Genomic DNA, 21843 nt, shown 5'->3' on the forward strand with positions numbered 1-21843 from the left:
CCCCCACCTTTTATCTCAGCCCGCTTGGCACACCAGCCTCATTCCTGAAGGGCTTATGCCCGAAACGTCGATTCTTTTGCCCCTCGGATGCTGCCTGGCCTGCTGTGTTTTTCCAGCACCACACTTTTCGACTCTGGTCTCCAGCATCTGCAGTCCTCACTTTCTCCTAATGCAGTACTATTTTGGCAAAAAGCTGTGGCATTTGTATTTTCTGATCTGAAACAACAACTGATGTCATTCCAGTGGAAAAATAGAAAGGGAATATCTAAGTAAATAGAGAACGTCTGGAGTAGTTTATTCTTGTTGCAGCATTTGAGCCAGCATGGATAACTGAAGGTCAATCCTGTAAGTACCTAATTGTTAATAAGTCACAGCAGTTAATTTCTGTTCTCCAGAACAAACAACCCAATAATGGATTCTGGTATTATTAGACCTACATGAACTTTACAATTAGTGAAGTAATGCTAATTTCTCGGTATGAAATTTAAATTTAATACAATCTCAGTGTTTATGTGATACATATAATGGTCCTTCACACTGGAAGATGATGATTAGGTTCCATCGATTAAAAGGATGTGAATGCTGTTTCCTATTTGGGTGCAGATGTTTTGTATGTTGCAATATGGAAGGGAGACACTATGCCAAGTAAAAGCGAACATGAGGGACAGCCTAAAATTCAAAAACAACTGGCGATGAAAAAAATTAAAAAGAGACTAAAATTCATCCTGGCATAAGATTATGGAGTTCAGCCTAGACGAGTCTTCAAGGGATTTTTGTCCCCAGTAATATTTACTAACCTTTAAAGTAAGCCATTACACGTTAATACAAGATGAATGGCACCAGCATAACCAAGTTACTTTAATGGTTTTGCTTCTTTTTAAGCTGCTTCCTGTACAGGGTTGAAATTATTGACAAAAATCACGAGTCTCTATATTGCGTACAAAAAGTAAAGCTTGCAAAGTGACAGTGTAACATTCACGTTAACCATGAGGCATTTACAGCGACGAGACAGATATACTTGAACAAAGGTATTAATCATATTTTTCATGTGCCTTTTCTTAAAAAGTAAACAGTGTAAACATTTACCTCAGGATTCTGTTGCTGCAGGTTTGACAGTTCTACCTGGTACAAGTCAGCCATATGAGAGTATATTGTAGGCAACTGAGCCTGTGGCACCATTAATGCTTTCACAGTTTGGGCTGCATCACCATCGCGGATAGCAGCATTTATCTTTTCAACAGCTTCAAGCTCTACATAAATATAAAACAAAAGTATATAATCAGATCATGTACATTTGTATTTAATCTGTCAGGTGGGGGTTAAGATTATACACCCACCCAATCAGTGGCAAAGGAAACTCTTGGGGAGAATCACAGAACACATTTAAAATGGATGTTGTAGTGGACAGCGAAGGAGGTCCTCTCAGAGTACAGTAGGATCTTCATCGGATGAGCCAATGAACTGAGGAGTGACAGATGGAGGTTTTTCCTCGATAAATGCGAGGTGTTGCATTTTGGTAAGGGAAACCAGGCCAAGACTTACACAGTTAATGTAGGGCTCTGGGGAGTGTTGCCAAATGAAGAGACTTAGGGGTGCAGGTAGATAGTTCCTTGAAAGTGGAATCGCAGGTAGATAGGGCAGTGAAGGAGGCATTTGACTCCAACGCTTGACTTCATTGGTCAGTGCACTGAGTATAGGAGTTTAGGACTTTGTGAGGTCACTTTTAGAATAATGCATACAATTCTGGTCGCCCTTTTATAGGAAGAATATTGTTAAAGTTGATAAGGTGCAGAAAAAATTTACAAGTACTTTACTGGGACTGGAGGATTTGAGTTATAAGGAAAGGCTGAATAAATCGAGGCTTTTTTCCCCTGGAATGGCAGAGACTGAAGGGTGATGTAGAGGTTTATACAGAGGTTTAATAGCCAAGGTCTGTTTCCAAGGGTGGAGGAGTCCAAAACCACAGGGCCTAGGTTTAAGGTGAGAGGGGGAGGATTTAAAAAGGACTAGAGGGATAACCTTTTCAGAGGAAGTGCCTGTATGGAATGAGCCGTTAGAGGAAGTGGTGGAGGCTGGTATAATTACAACATTTGAAAAGCAGTTGGATGGGTTTCGAGGGAAATGGGCCAAATCCTGATAAATGGGATTAGATCAGTTTAAGATCTCTGATCATTGCGGATGGGTTGGAACAAAGGGTCTGTTTCTGTGCTGTATGACTCCATGACTTTTGACTGGCCAATACATTGATAAAAGAAAATTGTAGTTCACCACAGGTCAAAAACAAAAACAAAACTTACTAAGTTTATGGGCTTCAGCCTGGTCATTGGAAAGGTTAACTCCTGTTTGAAGGTCATCCTTGGTCAGCATACCTAAAAAATTCTCTAGCTGCAAAACAAATGTTTATGCTTCAGTAAAAATCCTACAACATAACTTCCCAAACACTTGAACTCTCTCATCTAGAAGGACAGTGCAGCAGATACATGGGAACACCACCACCAGCAAGCTCCCCTTCAGGTCAGACAGGTTTCTGACGTGAAATTGTATTGTCATTTTTTCACTGTCACTGGGTCCAAATCCTGGAATTCCCTCTCTAACAGGGCTGTGGGTTATCCTACACCAAGTAGACTGCAGTCCTTCAAGAAGGTGATTCACCACCATCTCCTCAAGGCCAGTTGGCAGTGGGCAATAAATGCTGGCCTAGCCAGTGAGGTTCCAGCTCCCATGAACAAATTTAAAAAAAACCCCATCAGCATTTTTAACAATTGTTAAAAATCCATGTCCTTGATGTACCTTGATGAGCATTGGCTAATTTGTCAAAATAGAATGAATGTATCGAGAAATTCTTCGACACCGAAAATTAAACAGCAAACTAATGCAAATCACTGGCAAACGAATTATAATTCTTTTAGCTGAAAAATTCAATTTCTTCACCCTCCCTACCTGTAGTTTCTGTTCTCTGTGAGCATACAAATGCTCCAGATACCATGGCGAATTCTCCTGCTTCACTCCGACAAGCATTAGAGGAGGGAATTGCAGACCAGCCAGTAAATTATCCTGATCATGTTTCTCTAGGGCTTCATTCACTTGTTGTAGACCTTTATTCACTAGGGAATAAGGAATTTAAAATAATTGGCAAATAGGAACTAGAATAATCTTACAGTTATACTTAATTTATCTCAGTTACTCGGAAAGGAAGGGTCAACTTGAATATAAACTAACCAAACTGTTAAAGTGAGGAAATACTAAGCTCTGATGATCAGAAGTAATTACATATAGTCTGCAAAAAAAAGTGTTTGGACAATTAATTCCAGGCCAATTTGTTGTTAACATAGTGAAGATGCCAATTGCAGGAAGTGAGGCTCATGAAAGATTCATTTGCTTACTGCACTCTATATTTATTTTTGATATTGTGTAGTACTGAGAGTTTAGCAATTCTAAACCACAAAGTATTGCAAATTCCACAAGTTTTAAAAGTAGTACATTGGGAGTTAATTAGTGGCTTACATTTATCACTTTTTGAATGTTAACTCATGGGACATGGCCATTGCTGCTAGGCCAACATCTAGTGACCAACCCAGAGGGCAGTTAAGAGTCAACCATATTCTAAGCCAGAAGATGAGATAAGGTGGCAGACTTCCTTCTTTAAAGGCCAATGAACCAGATTTTTTTTTTAAAAAAACAACAATCAGCAGTGGTTATAGAGGTATTTATTCCAGATTTTTAATTGATTTTGAATTTCATTACCAGCCACGGTGTGATTCAAGCTCATATCCCCACAGCATTAGCATGTGCTTCTGGTTTACTAATCCAGTAACATTACCATTATGCCGCCACCTTCCCTAACAAGGGAATAGGAACACCGAAACATAGGAACAGGACAAGGCCATTCAACCCATCAAATCATCCATTATGATCATGGCTGATAGAATAACTCAATGCCTTCTACTCACCCCATCCTCATAACTCTATGTCACTGGTTATCAATATCCACCTTAAACATACTAAAAAACGGAGCCTTCACAGCTCTCTGAAGTAGGGAATTCCAAAGGTTCACAATCCTTGGAGTAAAATTATTTCTCCTGATTTTGGACCCAAGTCGCAACCTCTATTTTTCAAAGGTGCCCTCTTGTTCTAAACTTCCCAAACAAAGAAATCATCACGTACACATAGTCACTGTACATCTTGGAGTAGTTTTTTTTTTAAAGTATCAATAAGATCACCCTTATTCTTTGAAACTCTAGGGAAAATAGTTTGCCCAATCTCTCTTCATAGAACAATCACACCATTGCAGGAGAAAGCCTGCTTAGCCTTCGTTGTCCTTCCTTAATGGCAATAATATGTTTCCTGAGATAAGGAGATCAAAACTGTACACAGTACTCCAGGAGCAGTCTAAACAAGTTCCAACACATCTACATTTTTCAACCACTTTCCATTTGAGAAATTCGCCGTACATCTGTTTCTCCTGTCAAAGTGCATAACCCCTCATTTTTCCACCGATATATTCCATCTGCCATTTTCTTGTCCATTTAATAACATTGTCCTATTCTTATCGAAGCTACTTTACCTCTTCCTTGCAACAGACTTATTTTTGTATTATCTGCAAATTTGGAATGATTATATTTGGTGCCCACCTCCAAATCATTGATATGTATTGTGAACAGCTGGGACTCGAGCACTAACCTTCGTGTTACCTCACTAGTCACATCTTGTCAATGCAAGAATAACCCATTTATTCCTATATGGTTTTCTGTTAGTCAATCATTCATCTATGCCAGTACATTGTCTCCTATCCTGTGTTTTAATCATTCTAAGCAGCTTCAAAACCTTTCTTAAAATTTAAGCATGCTATGTCCATTGTTCTCTTTTATCTCCTTCAGTTAATAACATGTTCAAATATCTCCAACAAGTTCATCAAGTATAATTTTCAATTGCAACAGCAACTGTATGTAACTCTGATGATGTAAAACAACACAAAATTATTTATGACAATGTTATAAATTTGTTTAATGAGGGACTTCCATTGTGAAATATTGCTACCAAAAAATGTTACTTGCTGGAGTAAAGCTGAAGATTGATTTATACACTAAGCCCACCACCCTTCAATAAGGTTCTTGTTTAGATTAGATTACCTACAGTGTGGAAACAGGCCCTTCGGCACAACTAGTCCACCCAGAACCATTTCCCTCCGACTAATGCACCTAACACTATGGGCAATTCAGCCTGGCAAATTCACCTGACCCGCACATCTTTGGACTGTGGGAGGAAACCGGAGCACCCAGAGGAAACCCATGCAGACACGGGGAGAATGTCTGTGTGGAGTTTGCACAATCTCTGAGGTGGGAATTGAACCCGGGTCTCTGGCGCTGTGAGGCAGCAGTGCTAACCACTGAGCCACCGAGCCGCCCCCTAAAGCAACAATATCTTAAATTGCATACAAAGAGTGATGGTGGACTAGTCATCTCGTGGCTCTGGCTAATGTGCTGGGAGATGGGTCAAATGCAGTCAATTACTACATTAAATTCATTCATTCATCTAGAAATAATATTCAGTCTCAGTGTTGGTGAGCAAGGAATTTCCATCAATTATCGTAAAACTCAGTGTTCACAAAATGGCCTTAGAGAAGGAAATCTGGCTTCCTAACTTGGTCTAACCAACTTGCACCTCAGTCCAACAGCAATGCTGTTGACTCCTAATCTCCCCGAATTGTTCGTGCTGGCTTCAGTAAAGCTGCCAGATAGACTGCAGTGGTTCAGGAAGCTGACTCACCTCTATTTTCACAAAGGGGATTAAGAATAGCCAGAAACTGCTGGCCTTGCAAATGATACCCATTCCTCATGAAAGGAACAACCAGTTTAATACAAAACAACATCATTTCCAACACTGTATGGATTGCATAGTGTTATATAAACAAGCCATTCATTCAGTACAGCTGTTGTTCAATTCCACTCTAGCATCCTCTTGTTCTTACACCGCTATCAGCGTAATCCTGTAACATATTTTTCCTGATATACTTATGGGTCGTTCTGGTGTAATGCGCTGTTAGTTAACACAAATTGACTATAATGTGATTGAAGAATTGTGGGCGCTGTTTGGATAATGTGAACTTTCTATTGAACAAGTATAATGATCTTGTACAGCATGGCTTTCTACAGTGCAGGGTCGCAGAGGAATGCGACTGTCAGGTTATAGCAGAACCATGTATCTAGCATCTCTGCATTACAATCAGGAGGAGGGTGTTGCAGAACAGACAAAAATCACTGTACATGTATATATTCAGGTACACAAGAGCAGGGAAAATAACCAACTCACCATTGACCTGATCAACAGTGTCTTGAATCTCCATACGCGTCAGAAGTTCCTCATACATATCTCGCTCTTCTGCTTTAATAGAATCGCTCTAGAAACCAGGATCATAAGATAGACATACATAGCAATTTTTAATCAAATATCATGGCAAAAATAGTGGGGGCAGCAGGGATTCATCCAAAGCAAATCAGTTCTCAAGTCATTTTCAGAAATACTACTTTTTTTTAAAACTAATTTGGATACCTAACGTGCTGATTTCAGCAGTTACCCCCAAACCTTGAATTATCTACAAAATCTCCTGAACAAGTTCACGATGGAGTCAGACTGAAGGGTTTGTTTCGTGCTGCATAACACTATCTCTAGATAATGTAATTCAGTGAATGTATCTACTAGGTTCCTTTACTCTAAAATTTCAGTCTGGAAAGGACAATAATTCATTAACCTAAAAATCATTCAAGTATTTTAATATCCTCCTTAGATCCAAACTGCCAGGCTCCAACTGTGGTCTTAGGTTGGAATCCTCAATTTGTTCCAAGCTTTTGGAGTTTTCCCAAAAGTTGTTTTAAGATGAGTCAAATTGATGCAGCACTTGACTGTGGAACTCTCAGAAAATATTACAAAGAAGCAAGTACAGGGTGTAAAGAATTTACAGCCCACCGTATTCTACTTCCGTTTTCTCTTGGCTCATTGTTGAGAGCACCATACTATTTAACATTTGAAGTAGCCTGCTCCTGAATTCTTTATAGTGCTATGTGGACAAGTAACTTCTAAAACCCCCATGGTGACTGCCTTTTTTTTGTAAGGAACCTATCTTAATGAAGTTGAGTGGCACATATTGCCCCTTTCACTAAAGATTCACTACAATGACAAGACAGCCAGTTCTAATATGTGCTTCTGGAGGGGAAAAACAATATGGCAGAAAGGCAGGTAGGTTGTCTAAAATCTACCAATCTAGGCAAGAAGGACAAAATGATCTTTCCTTTATTGAAATTTCTGTTGGGCTACTTTCTGTTGGTGCAAACAAACCTCATTTCAATCCAATTCTTCACAGGAAATGTAACAGGGCGCACCCAGCAATCTAAAACACAGCACACTAAAATTCACGAACTGTGTCAACTCTTTACATTTAATAAAAAAAGTGAATTCTGGTTACTGCATATATTATCAGAAGGTAGAAGAACTTTAAAATCCAAATGAAGTTCAGCAACAAAACCAGAATAAACACACAGTGGAAAGCTAATTACAATTATTATTGATTGCTGACTTGCATAATTTGAGATTCTTAGTTTTATACATGCAGAATCAGCGTACAGGATATCCTACCTTGCTCTGGGCACTCTCTTGCTTTGTTTGTTTGGCCTGAGACAATTTATTTTGGTAATCCTGAGCCAAACTGTTTTCTATATTAGTCAAAACTGCATTTGGATTCATTAAAGCCTTTATGGTCTCCTCAGAATTCCCTCGAGATATTGCTTCATTGATTGCAATTACTGCAGCATGTACTGGATAAGGATATAAGAAAAAACTAAATTAACCATAAAAAGTGATAATGTGGAATTGATATACTTCCAAACAAAATGAGCATACAGAATTAAGCATTTTAAGAAAAAGAGAAGGCTATTAAAGATCATGTATAAATACTTACAATGAACAGAAATCTGTTTAAATAAAGTGAATTTTCAGATCCAAAAAGTATTTGGCAATTTTATTCAACTTATTTTCCATTGAAGAAAGAAACACCCAAGGTACAGTTACTTTTCCAGAGCCAAGGACAATCCCTCCCCCCCATGTAAAGTTTGACATTTATTACACATACGTACAAGCAGCTTCGTCAACTGAAAGTTCGTTTGCCAGAATTCCACCAATTTTACTGAATGCTGGCATTTGAATTCCATACTTCTCCAGTTCCTTACGCATATTACTTATTTCCTCCTCTGTCAGAGAAAAGGTAATGTTATGCATTTGATAAATCCTTAAATCTAAAGAAACTCTGCAGACAGAATTTAAAACATGATCAGTCTCCCTAATTGGCATCTTTTTCAGACAACTCTTTCAAAAAATACAAAGGCAAATAATACACCTACCAGTAAAATCCACCTTCCCCAGCAGGTCTTGGATTTGAGGGGCTATCCCAAGTTTGAACAGGTATAAACTGCAATGAAATTAAACATATAAAAGGATGTTTTGTGTGTACAAATAATACTTCTATGCTCATCCTCATTTTCACACTTGGATTGGAGGAAAAAAAATGATGCCTGTGAAATAAATTACGTTGCCGTCACAATTACATTGAACTAATCTATTGAGCACAGAACATGCAACTTATAACTGCATAGTGTTCATCAAGTTGGACTTCAAATAATGTCTTGAATTTCTGTTGCACAGGAGCACTACAATGTTGTTAGGAAGAGATGATTTTAAAATGGAGTGATCATGTCACTGAACTGTTAAAAAGTGGAAACTGAGAAAAAGGAGAGCACATTTTAATCTTGGCTGCTATTGCCATATCCAAAGTCATGGTCATTCATCAGGTTTTCAGTGAGTTGTTCAATTCATGGAAGGCATATTTAAGGCACTGAGCAACTATGGTGCCAGAAACCTGGATGTATGGATTTCTGTAAAGTTCACTCCTCAGAGAAAAAGATTCTTGTCCTATATTACTCTTGCTACAGTGGAACACTATTATTTCTGTTGATACTCAAATGAGTCCTCATTCATGGTTCATACTAACAAACATGATTCTCATCAGCTTAAATAAGTCCAACACTTCAGTTAATAATGCACTGTGCATCCATTCACTAACAATATCATCTCCTGGGAGGTAAACAAGAGAAAACTGATTCGTGGCAAATTCTGGGAGAAGACTCAGAACTTTCTTTACAATCTCCCTGTGCAAATCTATCCTGATCCAAGCAACCCACTGATATCCTAAAATTACAACTGCAAGCACAAGTAACACAAATGGGCCTTATTGAATGAAGTGCAGAAATTGGATAGAAGATGACCTTCATATCAGACTTTCATTCATGTTCTCTTCCCTTCTTTATTGTTGTCTCTTTTTCCTTTAGATACTGCTTTTTGTTCTTTCATTGCATCCTTATACAATTTTCACTTTAGAAACTTTTTAAACATTTTCACATATATAAAGTAGCAATTAAAACCACAAGTATCTGGGTCAACAAATACAAGTAATGCACTGCAAGATCCTTCAGAAAGGGAGAGCCTCCAGGAAGTTCAAAAACATAGCAAAGCTCAATTAACATCCCCTTAAGCCAATTACTAAGCAAATAGAGGAGATCAGTACGAGCGCAGAAGGGGAGGATGCTAGCTCATGCCCTGGAGGCCACATTTTTTTTTAAAAAAGGAGTTCATGATTTCTTCTTCTCTTTCTAAATTAGCGAGTTCAATGTGAGCTGCAACCAACTACTCTGTAGCTCCCTTGATCCTTCTGACAAAATGTAAGGAATAGGAGAAGATGATTGACCAACCAACAATAAGCATCACATCTTTTCTGGGGCCTACAGCGATGGCAATGTGAGGGTACTTAAGCAGATAACAGCCTTTGGTGTTCGGAGGAGTTTATCAATATGGATAGAGGGTTAGCTAACTAATTGGTTTAGGAGGATACTTTCAGTATGGCAGCTAGTAGTTAGAGAATTCAACAAGGATTGTTGCTCGGGCTACAATTATTTCTAATTTGTATTAATGACTTGGATGAGTAAAGTGAATGTACTATAGCCAGGTTTACTGATGACACAAAAGATAAATGGAGAGGTAAGTGGTGAGAGTGGCTCAAATAGTCTGCACAGAGACATGGACAGGTTAAGGAAATGGGTACGAAAAATGGACAGATAGAATATGCTGTGGAGAACAGGAGGTTATGCACTTTGACAGGAAGAATAGAGAAGCTGAATATCTAAATGGACAAAGACTGCAGAAAGCTACAGAAGAGAGATTTGGAGTCCTTGTGCATGAATCACAAAAAGCTAACATTCAAGCTCAGTGGGTACTAGGGAAGGCAATCAGAATGTTGGCTTTTTTCTCCCCCAAAGGGAATAGAGTATAAAACATCAGCAAATCTTGCTAAAATCTGTACTAGGCACTAGTAGATCTCTCCTGAAATGCTGTGAACAGTTTGGGGGCCATATATGAAGAAAGATATACTGGAATTGGAGGTAGTCCACAGAAGGTTCACTAAGTTGACCCCAGGAGGAGAGATTGAGTTGATTGCACCTATACACATCAGCGTTTTTGAGAATGTGAGGGGCCTTATTGAGACATACAAGATTCTTAGGGGACCTAGGAGACATTCCCGAAGAAGGGTTCATGCCCGAAACGTTGATTCTCCTGCTCCTTGGATGCTGTCTGACCTGCTGCGCTTTTCCAGCAACACATTTTCAGCTCTTAGGGGACCTGACAGAATAGGGAGGTAATTTCCTCTTGTGGCAAGATCTATGACTAGAGGGCTTAAGCTCAGAGGAAAGGGTCACCCACACACAAGATTAGAGGAGGAGGAATTTATTCTCTTAGAGGGTAATGAATCTGTAAAATTCTTTACCGAAGAGAGCTGTAGTGGAGGAGATGCTTAGTCTATTCAACGCTGAGACAACAGATTTTTAATCAGTCAGAGAATCGTGGGTTATGGTGAAAAGACAGTAAAATGGAGCATTATCAGGTTAGCCATGATCTCATCAAATGGTAGAACAGACTTGATAGACCGAATGGCCTACTTCTACACTTGTCTTATTCCATTGATTAGGAAATTCGGAGCAGAAAGTCATATTCTGCTCATTGGTAAACAGAAGCGTTATCCTTCAGCAAATATATTAAGCAACTCCTACCTGCCCTAATGGATCTTAATAATCCCATTACACCATTCAGAGCAGCAAGGAATGCTCCTGATTTCCACGCTAACTCTCATCCCTCAGTTGCAAATATGTTTATGAAGAATTGCTACTATGGCAATGCTGCTCCTTTAACAAGGTTTTTGGTGGTTTTTTTCCCCCCCCCAGAGAGGTCATGAAAGCAGCGATTCCGAAAAGTCTGGTTCGGACGGGATTTAGGGCATATTTGATTATAGCTAACAGATACTGCCTCAGTCAAAAGGCTTTCAAATTAGAAAATAAAACCCTTGTACAATGAAAGGGGAGTGGCCAGTTCTCCCAGCTTAGCTTTTCTCTGGTTTTGGCAGTCTGGCTATTCACTGAAAGCAAACAGGAAGTTTTGAGGCTGCTGATCCAAGAAACAGCTGCATGGAAGCTGTCGAGCAGCTCTCTCTGACATCTCTTCTGTAAGACCCCGTGGTTGATTTTACCTTGTACCAAGGGGGGGTAAATGGAGACTGTTGCAAGTATTTGGAACAGCATCATTAAGTTGGTATAATATGGTGGGTTTTTGGATAGGTTAAGTCACTCTGTATTCTGTTGTAGTCTTTTTGTGTCTCATTCAGTAATCCTGGAAATAAATTCTGTTTTGTTTAAAACTAAGTGGTTTGACCAGCTGCATCTCTCCTCGAATATCCATTATACACCTGCTTAAAACAACTAACAAAGTTAAAGTCTGGGCTACCTTCTTGAAATGCTTTGAGGGGCTCTGGCCTAGTCCCTAACACTACCATGTTATATTTCAAACAATAATTCACTGTGTGAAATTCTTCATGGTTTATTTACCAGGCATGGACTATTTTCTAAATGGTGAGAAAAATTCATAAAGCTAAAGTACAAAGGGGATCTGGGAGTGCTAGTCCAGGATACTTTAAAGGTTAACTTGCAGGTTGAGTCCATGATTAAGAAAGCAAATGTAATGCTGTCATTTATCTCAATAAGATTGGAATATAAAAGCAGTGACATGCTTCTGAGACTTTATAAAGCTCTGGTTAGGCCCCATTTAGAATACTGTGTCCACTTTTGGTCCCCACACCTCAGGAAGGACATACTGGCACCGGAGCGTGTCCAGTGGAGATTCACATGGATGATCCCTGGAATGGTAGGCCTAACATATGATGAATGGCTGAGGATCCTGGGTTTGTATTCATTAGAGTTTAGAAGGTTGAGGGGAGATCTAATAGAAACTTACAAGATAATAAATGGCTTAGAAAGGGTGGAGGCTGGCAAGTTGTTTCCATTACGCAGGGAGACGAGGACCTGTGGGCACAGCCTTAAAATTTGAGGAGGTCAAATTAGAACAGAAATGAGGAGACATTTCTTCAGCCAGAGTGGTGGGCCTGTGGAATTCTTTGCCACGGAGTGTAGGGGAGGCCGGGACGTTAAATGTCTTCAAGGCAGAAATTGATAAATTCTTGATCTCACAAGGAATTAAGGGCTAATGGGAGGGTGCGGGTAAGTGGAGTTGAATGCCCATCAGCCATGATTAAATGGTGGAGTGGACTCGATGGGCCGAATGGCCTTACTTCCACTCCTTTGTCTTATGGTCTTATTATTTAATAAATATGCTGCATGTTATCCATCATGCAGGAGAGGTTTAAACATTCTCAGTTGGAATAAAAAGATGCTCTGTTACTATTTGAAGAGGAACAGACTTCCTATTTCTTGGTCAATAACACTGGATACTAATTAACTAACCGGAAGTCCATTAACAAACTTACATTTGGATCCTATTTACCAACCTCTCAAACAGAACTGGAAAAGATATCACCTGCCACAACAAACCAAGACACAGACACCGCAGGTGGGACAGAACACCAACACTTCATCAGGGGCTCACTGATGATACCTAGCATCGTGACAAAACGTCCGAGAACAAACTCACCAACTCAATGAGGAAACTTACAACCTAATTAACTAATTGACCACCTTTTTCCTCAGAGGATTCTCTGTTACTATGGTCAACAGGGCCTCTTCGCTGTGCCTGATTCACTTCCCAAACTCCTCCCCTCACCCATTCTCATCACAATGATGACAGGGTCCCCCCTGCTCCTCATGTTTCACCAGCAGCATCAGCATCCAAACAATCATTAGCTGCTACTTCCGCCATCTCCAGTGGGATGTCAACATCAGATACAAATTCCCCTCCCCTCCTTGTCATCATTCCCTCGCTGGTCTACTTCCAACATTTCCCAACACCACCATAACAGAATGTGCAACATTTGCCTGTTTACTTCTTCCCTCCTCTGTATCCAAGGCCCCAGACACACTTCCAGGCGAAGCAGTGATTGATTTGCACTTCACTCAAAGTAGTCTACTGTATTCTCTATTCACAAATGTGGTCTTCTCTACACAGAGACGAAAAAGCGCAGACTGGATGAATGCTTTGCAGAACATCTATATTCTATTTGTGAAACTGAGCTTCCAGCTGCCTGCTATGTCAAAGCACAATAGTGCTGACTGGTCAACATCTCTGACTCAGGCTTGCTGCAGTGCTCCAGCGAAACTCAGCACAAACTGGAGGAACAGCACCTCATCTTCCACTTGTGAACCCTGCAGCCTTCAGGAATCAATATCAAGTTCAATAATTTCAGAACACCTCTTTCTATGTCCTTTAGCCACCCCCAGGCCCTGTCATGACATGGGCTGCTTTCAGTGCAGCTAAATCATTTTCACCAACCTGTAGTCCTATTATCACCTGTCTAGGTTTTCTTCCCTGGCTTACAATCACCAATCCGCTTGACTGCCTAAAGTTTTACCTCTCTCTCTGGGCTCCGGCTCCACCTATCTGCTCACTCAAAACAAAACCACAGCAAAATAGTTACAATACCACAAGGTGGCACCATCTTCCTATTAAGTGCAGTTTGCATCTGAAACACTTATCTTTCGAAGATATGAATATTTCACACAGTCTTCTCAAATTCTACATTAATTTAAAGATTTTGATTAGTGGTGGTTGCAGAAGTAATTACCACATGACACAACGAAGTATAACTTCTTCAGTAGATTCTTCTACATGTGCATTCAGGCAGTGAAACAGCTTCTCAGATCAAGAGCTCCTGCAAAGGCTCATTCTCAGTAACAATTACAATAAAGAAACTTTGTAACATAAAGAAAGGCCCTACTTAGAAATAAACCTTTAATCTCAATGGCTCCTGGAGGCCCTTGAAATATCTAATTACTAACACGACTGACTAGCTTACATCTTGCCTTGCTGCCCCAGAATGTCTCAAAATACTTTGCTTAATTTGTTTATTCTTTTGTCCCCCAAGTGCAGTACTTGCCTTTACGTAGGGTAAACACTTCCAACAAACAACTGTGAAACAACATTCCTCTTCTTTTTGGTGGCACTACTTGAGGAAAGATTATCACAACATCAGAATTTTCTGCTCATCTTGTGATAGTATCATGGAGCCGGAATCACTGAGTAAGGCAGACAAGACCCTGGTTTACTATCTCTTCCAATGTTCATAAGTACTCACAGGAATGACAACCTGAGACATGAGTTTAATGCTGGAAAGTGGTTCAAACACACGCATCCCAGGCAAGCAAGAACAAATGTATATATAACTCCATTAATGCTAGTATGGATAAAGGTGCAAGGATTTAAAGGGTGAATGGTATCACGTGGATTCAGGCAGACAAACTGTTGGAGTTCTCAAAAGTAGTCAACTGAACATACTGTCTCTCTAGTAGTCTCAGTAACCATGTCTATTGTATCAATGTCATTTGGACCTAGTTGTTATCATGCAATAAACTCATCAAGGTGGTGGAGGAGCAAGGCTCCTGACCTGGGGCTTGTCCACTCCAACCGCTTCTCTTTTCTTCTTTTTTTCCCCACTTCCCTCTTGCCCTGAGCTGGAACAACATCAGCGGCAGCGACAAACCCCAGCGTGAACAGGCCCAAGCGTGACTCCAGCATGCCCTTAAGTACAATCCCAGGGTGAGCACAGGGCCCAGCATCGGGATCGACGGCTGGAACATTGGAGGCAGCATCAGCAAGGTCGGTCCAGTGACAAAAGGTGGCGGGTGCAAATTGGCAACTTTGCCGTTGGTTGGGACTAATGTGGCGACGAAGTGGTGCAGAAAAGCATCACAGCGACATTGACAAGGTGCACCCAGCGGTGAGAGACACGGCTGGAATCGGTGGGTCTGGCAGAGCAGCATTGGCCCAGTGTCAACAAAAATGGAGCCTGAAGAGTGGTGACTTCAGTGTTGGCTGGGCCTGCTCAAGGCCGCAATGAGGTGGTAGAGGAGGGATGGCAGCGCAGGGTCATTGATGATGAACTGCCTCAGGACTGATGGACTCTCTAAGTTATATCTTTCTATTTTTGTCTCATTCTGATCAGGGAGGTGATGAGCCTATTGGTAAACTATTACTCCAGAAACTCAGCTAATCTTCTGAAGTCCTCTGTTCAAATCCTGCCACGGTAGCTGGTGGAATTTGAATTCAGTTAAAAAAACCTGGAATTAAAAGTCTCCTGACGACTGTGAACCCAGTCCCAATTGTTGGCTAAACCTGATTTAGCTCAGATTTCCTTCTTTGAAGGACACTAGTCAGTCATTCTCACCTGGTCTGGCCTACATGACTCCAGACCCATAGCAATGTAGTTGACTCTCAAGTGCCCTCTGAAATGGCCTAGGAGAAAGAGAGGACTGCAGATGCTGGAGATCAGAGCTGAAAATGTGTTGCTGGAAAAGCGCAGCAGGTCAGGCAGCATCCAAGGAGAAGGAGAATCGACGTTTCGAGCATGAGCCCTTCTTCATTCCTGAAGAAGGGCTCATGCCCGAAACATCGATTCTCTTGCTCCTTGGATGCTGCCTGACCTGCTGCACTTTTCCAGCAACACATTTTCAGCTCTGAAATGGCCTAGTAAGCCATTCAGTTGTATCAATCGCTACCAAGTCTCATGCTCACCTGGCATTGACCAAGGCACTGAGGGGAGAAAAATAGACAAACAGTCTTGCAAAGTCCTCATTACATACATCTGGGGCTAGTGCCAAAACTGGGAGAACTGTCTCACAGACTAGTCAAGCAACAGCCTGACTAGGTCATACATCTGCAATTGTACTTTACAATGTCCCAGACACCACCATCACCATCTTGTCCCACCAGCAGGACAGACCCAGCAGAAGTCATGGCACAGTGGTATACAGTCAGGAGGGAGTTGCCCAGGAAGTCCTCAATGTTGACTCCGGACGCCATGAAGTCTTGTGGCTTCATGTTAAACATGGGCAAGGATTATTGTGTAACATCATCCCTCGGCTGATGAATCAATACTCCTCCTTACAGGAAGCATTGATGATAGAAAGGTCACAAAATGTACTCTAAGTGGGGGTTTTCAATGTCCACCACCAAGAGTGGCTCAGCAGCAGTACTACTGATCAAGCTGGTGAGGTCCTAAGGACAAAGCTTATTAGACTGGGTCTACGGCATGTGGTGAGGGAACCAACAAGAGGGGAAAACAAACCTGACCTCGTGCTTACTGATCTGCCAGCTGCAGATGATCTGTCCATGATAGTATCAGTAAGAGTGACCACTGTACAGTTCTCGCGGAGACAAAGTTCCACCTTCATCCTGAGAATAACCTCCACCATGTTATGTGGCACTATCACCGTGCTAAATGGGACAGATCTAGCAACTCAAGAGTTACTGTCCCTGACATCAAGGAGCCTAAGCAAAACTAGAATCAGTAAGTATGAGAGGACAAACTCTTTGCTGGTTAGTATTATACCTGGCAGATAGGAATATGGCTTCATTGTCAGTCATCTCAGCTCCAGGACATCTCTGCAGGAGATCTGTAGGATAGTGTTCTAGACCGAGCCACCTTCAGCTGCTTCATCATTGGCCTTCTCTCCAAAAGGTCAGAAGTGGGGATGTTTACTGATGATTGCAAAATGCTTGGGACATTCATGGCTCCCCAGATACTGAAGCAGTCCATGTTCAAATGCAACAAGATCTGGACAATATCCAGGATTAGGCTGACAAGTGGCAAGTAACACTCATACCACACGAATGCCAGACAATGACATCACCAATAAGAGACAAACTAACCACCACCTCTTGACATTCAATGGTATTACCATCACGGAAACCCCCATCAATACCATTGACCAGAAACTCAACTGGACTCATCACATAAACATAGTGGCTACAAGAGTAGGTCACAGTCTAGGGATACAGCAGCGAGTAACTCATCTCCTGACTTCCCATCTACAACACACAAGTCAGGATTGCAATGGAATACTCCCCACTTGCCTGGATAAGTGCTGCCTCAACAACACCATCGAGGAGAAAGCAGCCTGCCAGATTGGCATTACATGCACAAGCACCTTCCACCACTGATGCAGTAGCAGCAATGTGTACTATCTAACTCCAAGGTGTACTCGGAGATTCAAAGACAGCACATTCCACACCCATGAACACTTCCATCTAGAAGGACTAGGACAGCAGATACTGGGAACACCAACACTTCAAGTTCCCCTCCAAGACACTCAGCATCCTGACTTGGAAACACATCACTGATCCTTCACTATTGCTGGGCCAAAATCCTGGAATTCCCTCCCGAGCAGCATTGTGGGTCGACCTACAGCATATGGACTGCAGTGGTTCAAGGCGGCAGTTCACCATCACCTATTCAAGGGATAGGCAATAAATGGTGGCCAGCCAGCGGCACACTCATCCCACAAATGTATTTAAAGAAATATATTAAACTATCCTTACTAAAATACCTCTGACAATAAAATCATTTATTCATTCAGAAACTACATCTTCATTAGGAGAGGATCCTTTCCTCCTCGACTACCGAATGATACTCCTCTATCAGGTCCTATAGACATACACCAGTAAAGATGGTGGCGTTGGCAGCAAATCTACCAGAGAGCTCATACAATGTGATTGAGCTGTGGTGGGGATTCACCTTACAACAGCTTATGCATGCAACACCACTGATGCTAAACATACCTCAGTAACACCTCAGTTGATACAGCTGTTATTGCAGCAATTTAGTTTTAGGATTGGCTAATGGGGATCCTAACAATTTTTTTTTGCTTGGATCTGGCAATCTTTTATTTTTGATCTTCATTCACAATCCTGTTGATTTCACAATCTGGGAGTTGTAGCCAGCATAGCTTGGAAATGGCAGGAACGCCGCTTGGAAATGGCAGGAACGCCACTTAGAATTTTCTGTCCATTGATACCAAAATTAAATGGAGGAGAAACATTGAGCTGTACCCCTTGGGATCTCTTAAAAAGCATTTCCTGCCTTGAGAGTTGATGGCAGAACCTTTGCTTATATGCCACCTTTGTTGTTGAACGAAATGTTGATTTTGTCAAATAATCTTCTCACTTCATCGCCAGTTATTTGCCTGAATGCAAAATCCTCACTTGTCAGAGTTGACAACATTTCCACATTTTCGAAAGGCTGCATCAAAAGTCTTTGAAATGACAAATCACATCCAGCAACACAAAGCCAATTTCAGTTGGAATTGGCAGGGAAAATTATTTAAGTGCATTCAAGGAAGCCAAGTTGACAGTGAATTCATTTCATCAACATGCCAATTGATCTTAGTGCAAATACTTTGAAAATAAAGTTTTCTGCAGCATTTCTTCCAGGGCTGAAAACTCCACAAAAGGACAAACAAGATCCAAAAATGAGAGCACTATCTGACACACCTACAGACACAAATATGGTTCAGACTTTTGCCAGGATGGAGAGTGTCTCACTCATGGAAAAAGTAGCTGTAGAAATCATGTCTCTGGAGCCATAAGTCTGCCTATTAATGCCTGTCCATGCCTCTCAAAGCCTATCACCATCTTCATTATTATTATTCACTAAACCTCCAAGCTTCACATCATCTACAAATTTCAAAATTATGCCATATACTTCAGATCTATTTCAAAAATTGTAGTAGGTCCGAGGGAATCATACCTCTCTCCAAACGGAGGGACAGCCATTCATTAGAACTCTGTTTTCTATTTCTTCGCCAATTGAGTATCCATGCTGTCATTTCCCTACATGTCACTTGAACTTCAGAATTACTGTTAAATTGCTGTAACCCCACTCTTCCCATGTCCCTTGACGTCTTTGGTCTCTAGCAATCTATTTGTTTCTTAAATATATTCAATGATAGCCTGTGTAGCCTTCGATGGTAAAGAATTCCAGTGAATACACATCCATTCAACCTAATCTCGCCTCATACAACAAACCTGCCATACCAGGAACCTTCACTGCACTCCCTCTGTGGAATGTGTATATTTTCTTAGAGATCAATGCACAATATACTCCAGGTGTGATCCCACCAAGGGTCTGTGGAATTCAGTCAGAATTGCTTGCCACTGTGCTCAACCCCTGTTGCAATGAAGACCAACATACCATTTCTCTTCCAAACTACTTGCTGCACCTGCATGCTCGCTTTTAGTAACCAATCTGCAAGAACACCCAGGTCCCTTTGTATATCAACATTTCCCAATCTATTGCTGTTTAAGTAGTATTCTGCCATTCTGTTTTTCTCGAGTGGACAACTTCACATTTATCCATGTTATGTTGTACCTGCCATGTATTTACCAACTCATTCAACTGCCCTAAATTGCCTTGAAGCTTTTTAACATCCTTCTCAACACTCACAGACCCCATTTGATTCTATCATTCAAACTGAGTATGTATTTTCAGAATAACAGAGCCCAAGCACCCTATTTAGAAGGAGAGCAGATCAACATTTGTAATAACCTAGTGCCTTTTTCTAGAGGCAGAGGTCTTATTTTAAAACATACTTTAAAGTTTTAAAAGTTAGTTGAAGTTATGTAGGGTTTCAAAATAAGTGGCAATTAAGAAGCTATTCGCAGAATATTCTTTAACATGAAACTACATTAACTGTTAACACATTTAGTAGAATCCTGTCATGAATCATCATAGAACCAGACTTGGAAAAAGAATATCCGGGCAGATTACCAATGAAACAGTGTGCAAAAGTGCTAAAAATGGCTTTTGCGAGCCTCTGACACTAACTGCACATTCAAATCATTGCAGTTAGGGGCAATATTGTTCACAGAGGAGTTTGTGGAATTCAGCAGGACTTAGCAGTACACATTACACTTGGTAACAGAACTCCTCTCCCAGACATATGCTCAATTAGCTGCTATTTTTGACAGTACACAGCAATGTAGGTTTAAATTACTACCTACAATGTACCAAGGAGAGTTAAAAATATTTTGGTGTCTGTGTGTGATGGCTGATGACCAGATGATAACCCAAATCAATTGTGTTCCACCATTTCCAATCGGTGCGTCATTTAAAGAAAACTTTGAGAGCAGAGAAATGTAGAATAACATTGTATGACATACTACTTAATGGACAAATACAGATGAGAAAGATAAATGGATCTTTTTAAGAGTTCAAGGCAGTGTCTGGTGGAGCACTTTTTAAACTGCAAAATACGCCCTCAGTGACTAAGCATGTGAGTAAAGCATAAAAACATAACCCAAATTAGTCCTACTCAAAGTCACTTCTTGTACCTCAGCTGGAGTACTGCGTGAAACGTTGGGTGCCGTATTTTAGGAAAGATACAACACAATACAGCACAGGAACAGGCCCTTCAGCCCATCAAGCCAGCATCGATTCCTAGTCCTTATTTCGAACTGTTATTTATTGTCTATGCCCCATATATTTCCTTCTGTTTACCTCCTGTGCATGTGTCTATCAAGAAATGCCTGAAACATTGCGAACACGCTGTTTCCACCACCCCACTAGCAGTGCATTCCCACCACCATCTATGTCAACATTTTCTCCCCCACACTTCTCCCCTAAACTTTCCCCCTCTCAATCATGAACATTTGTCCTCTTGTAGTTGACTGTTCCACCCTGGGAAAATCCTCTGACTATCCATCCTATACATGCCCCTCACAAATTTTGTAGATCTCTCAGGTCACCCCTCAGCCTCAGTCTTTTCAGTGAAAACAATCAGAGTTTATCCAACCTCTCTTCAGAACTAAAACCTTCCAGACCAGGTGAGATCTGATAAAACTTCACTGCACCCTCTCCAAAGTGCCTATGTCCTCCTGGTAGTGTGACGAACAGAACTGTACACAATATTCCTAACACATTGGAGAACTTGTAGAAGAGATTTAGAGAATAGTACCAGAGATACTTCAGTTACGAAGGCAGATTCGAGAAATAGTGACTCGGAGAGAAGAAAATTAAAGTAATTTGACAGAGGTTTCCAAACTTATAAAGGGGCTGAACAGAGTGGAATGAGACAAACTGTTCCCACTTGTATCGGGATTAAAAATGAGGGGGCACAGATTTAAAATTAAGCGCAAGAGAAACAAATGCAATGTGCGAGACAACTTTTTCATGCAGAGAATTGTATTGTCCAGAAGCTTGGTGGAGACAGGTACAGTTGAGGCATCCAAGAGAGCCTTGTTTTAATTCAAGTAATTATCCAATGTGGTAAAAACAATGACTGCAGATGCTGGAAACCAGATTCTGGATTAGTGATGCTGGAAACCAGATTCTGGATTAGTGGTGCTGGAAGAGCACAGCAGTTCAGGCAGCATCCAAAGAGCTTCAAAATCGACATTTTGGACAAAAGCCCTTCATCAGGAATAAAGGCAGTGAGCTTGGAGCGTGGAGAGATAAGCTAGAGGAGGGTGGGG

At 41.0% G+C, this 21843-nt stretch overlaps 1 protein-coding gene across 1 annotated transcript in view; it reads right to left on the reverse strand.

Moving 5' to 3' along the window:
* iqgap2 (IQ motif containing GTPase activating protein 2) overlaps nucleotides 1–21843 on the reverse strand; it is a 351441-nt gene that overhangs the window by 146925 nt on the left and 182673 nt on the right. Inside the window, exons 6-12 of the mRNA XM_043702704.1 lie at nucleotides 8391–8458; nucleotides 8127–8240; nucleotides 7630–7808; nucleotides 6310–6397; nucleotides 2941–3104; nucleotides 2298–2385; nucleotides 1087–1250 (exon numbers count right to left, since the gene is read on the reverse strand). Of these exons, the coding sequence (XP_043558639.1) occupies nucleotides 1087–1250; nucleotides 2298–2385; nucleotides 2941–3104; nucleotides 6310–6397; nucleotides 7630–7808; nucleotides 8127–8240; nucleotides 8391–8458 (865 nt within the window). The remainder of the gene's footprint in view (nucleotides 1–1086; nucleotides 1251–2297; nucleotides 2386–2940; nucleotides 3105–6309; nucleotides 6398–7629; nucleotides 7809–8126; nucleotides 8241–8390; nucleotides 8459–21843) is intronic.

Source organism: Chiloscyllium plagiosum, chromosome 2 (assembly GCF_004010195.1).
Source record: "Chiloscyllium plagiosum isolate BGI_BamShark_2017 chromosome 2, ASM401019v2, whole genome shotgun sequence".
Lineage (NCBI taxonomy): Eukaryota > Metazoa > Chordata > Chondrichthyes > Orectolobiformes > Hemiscylliidae > Chiloscyllium > Chiloscyllium plagiosum.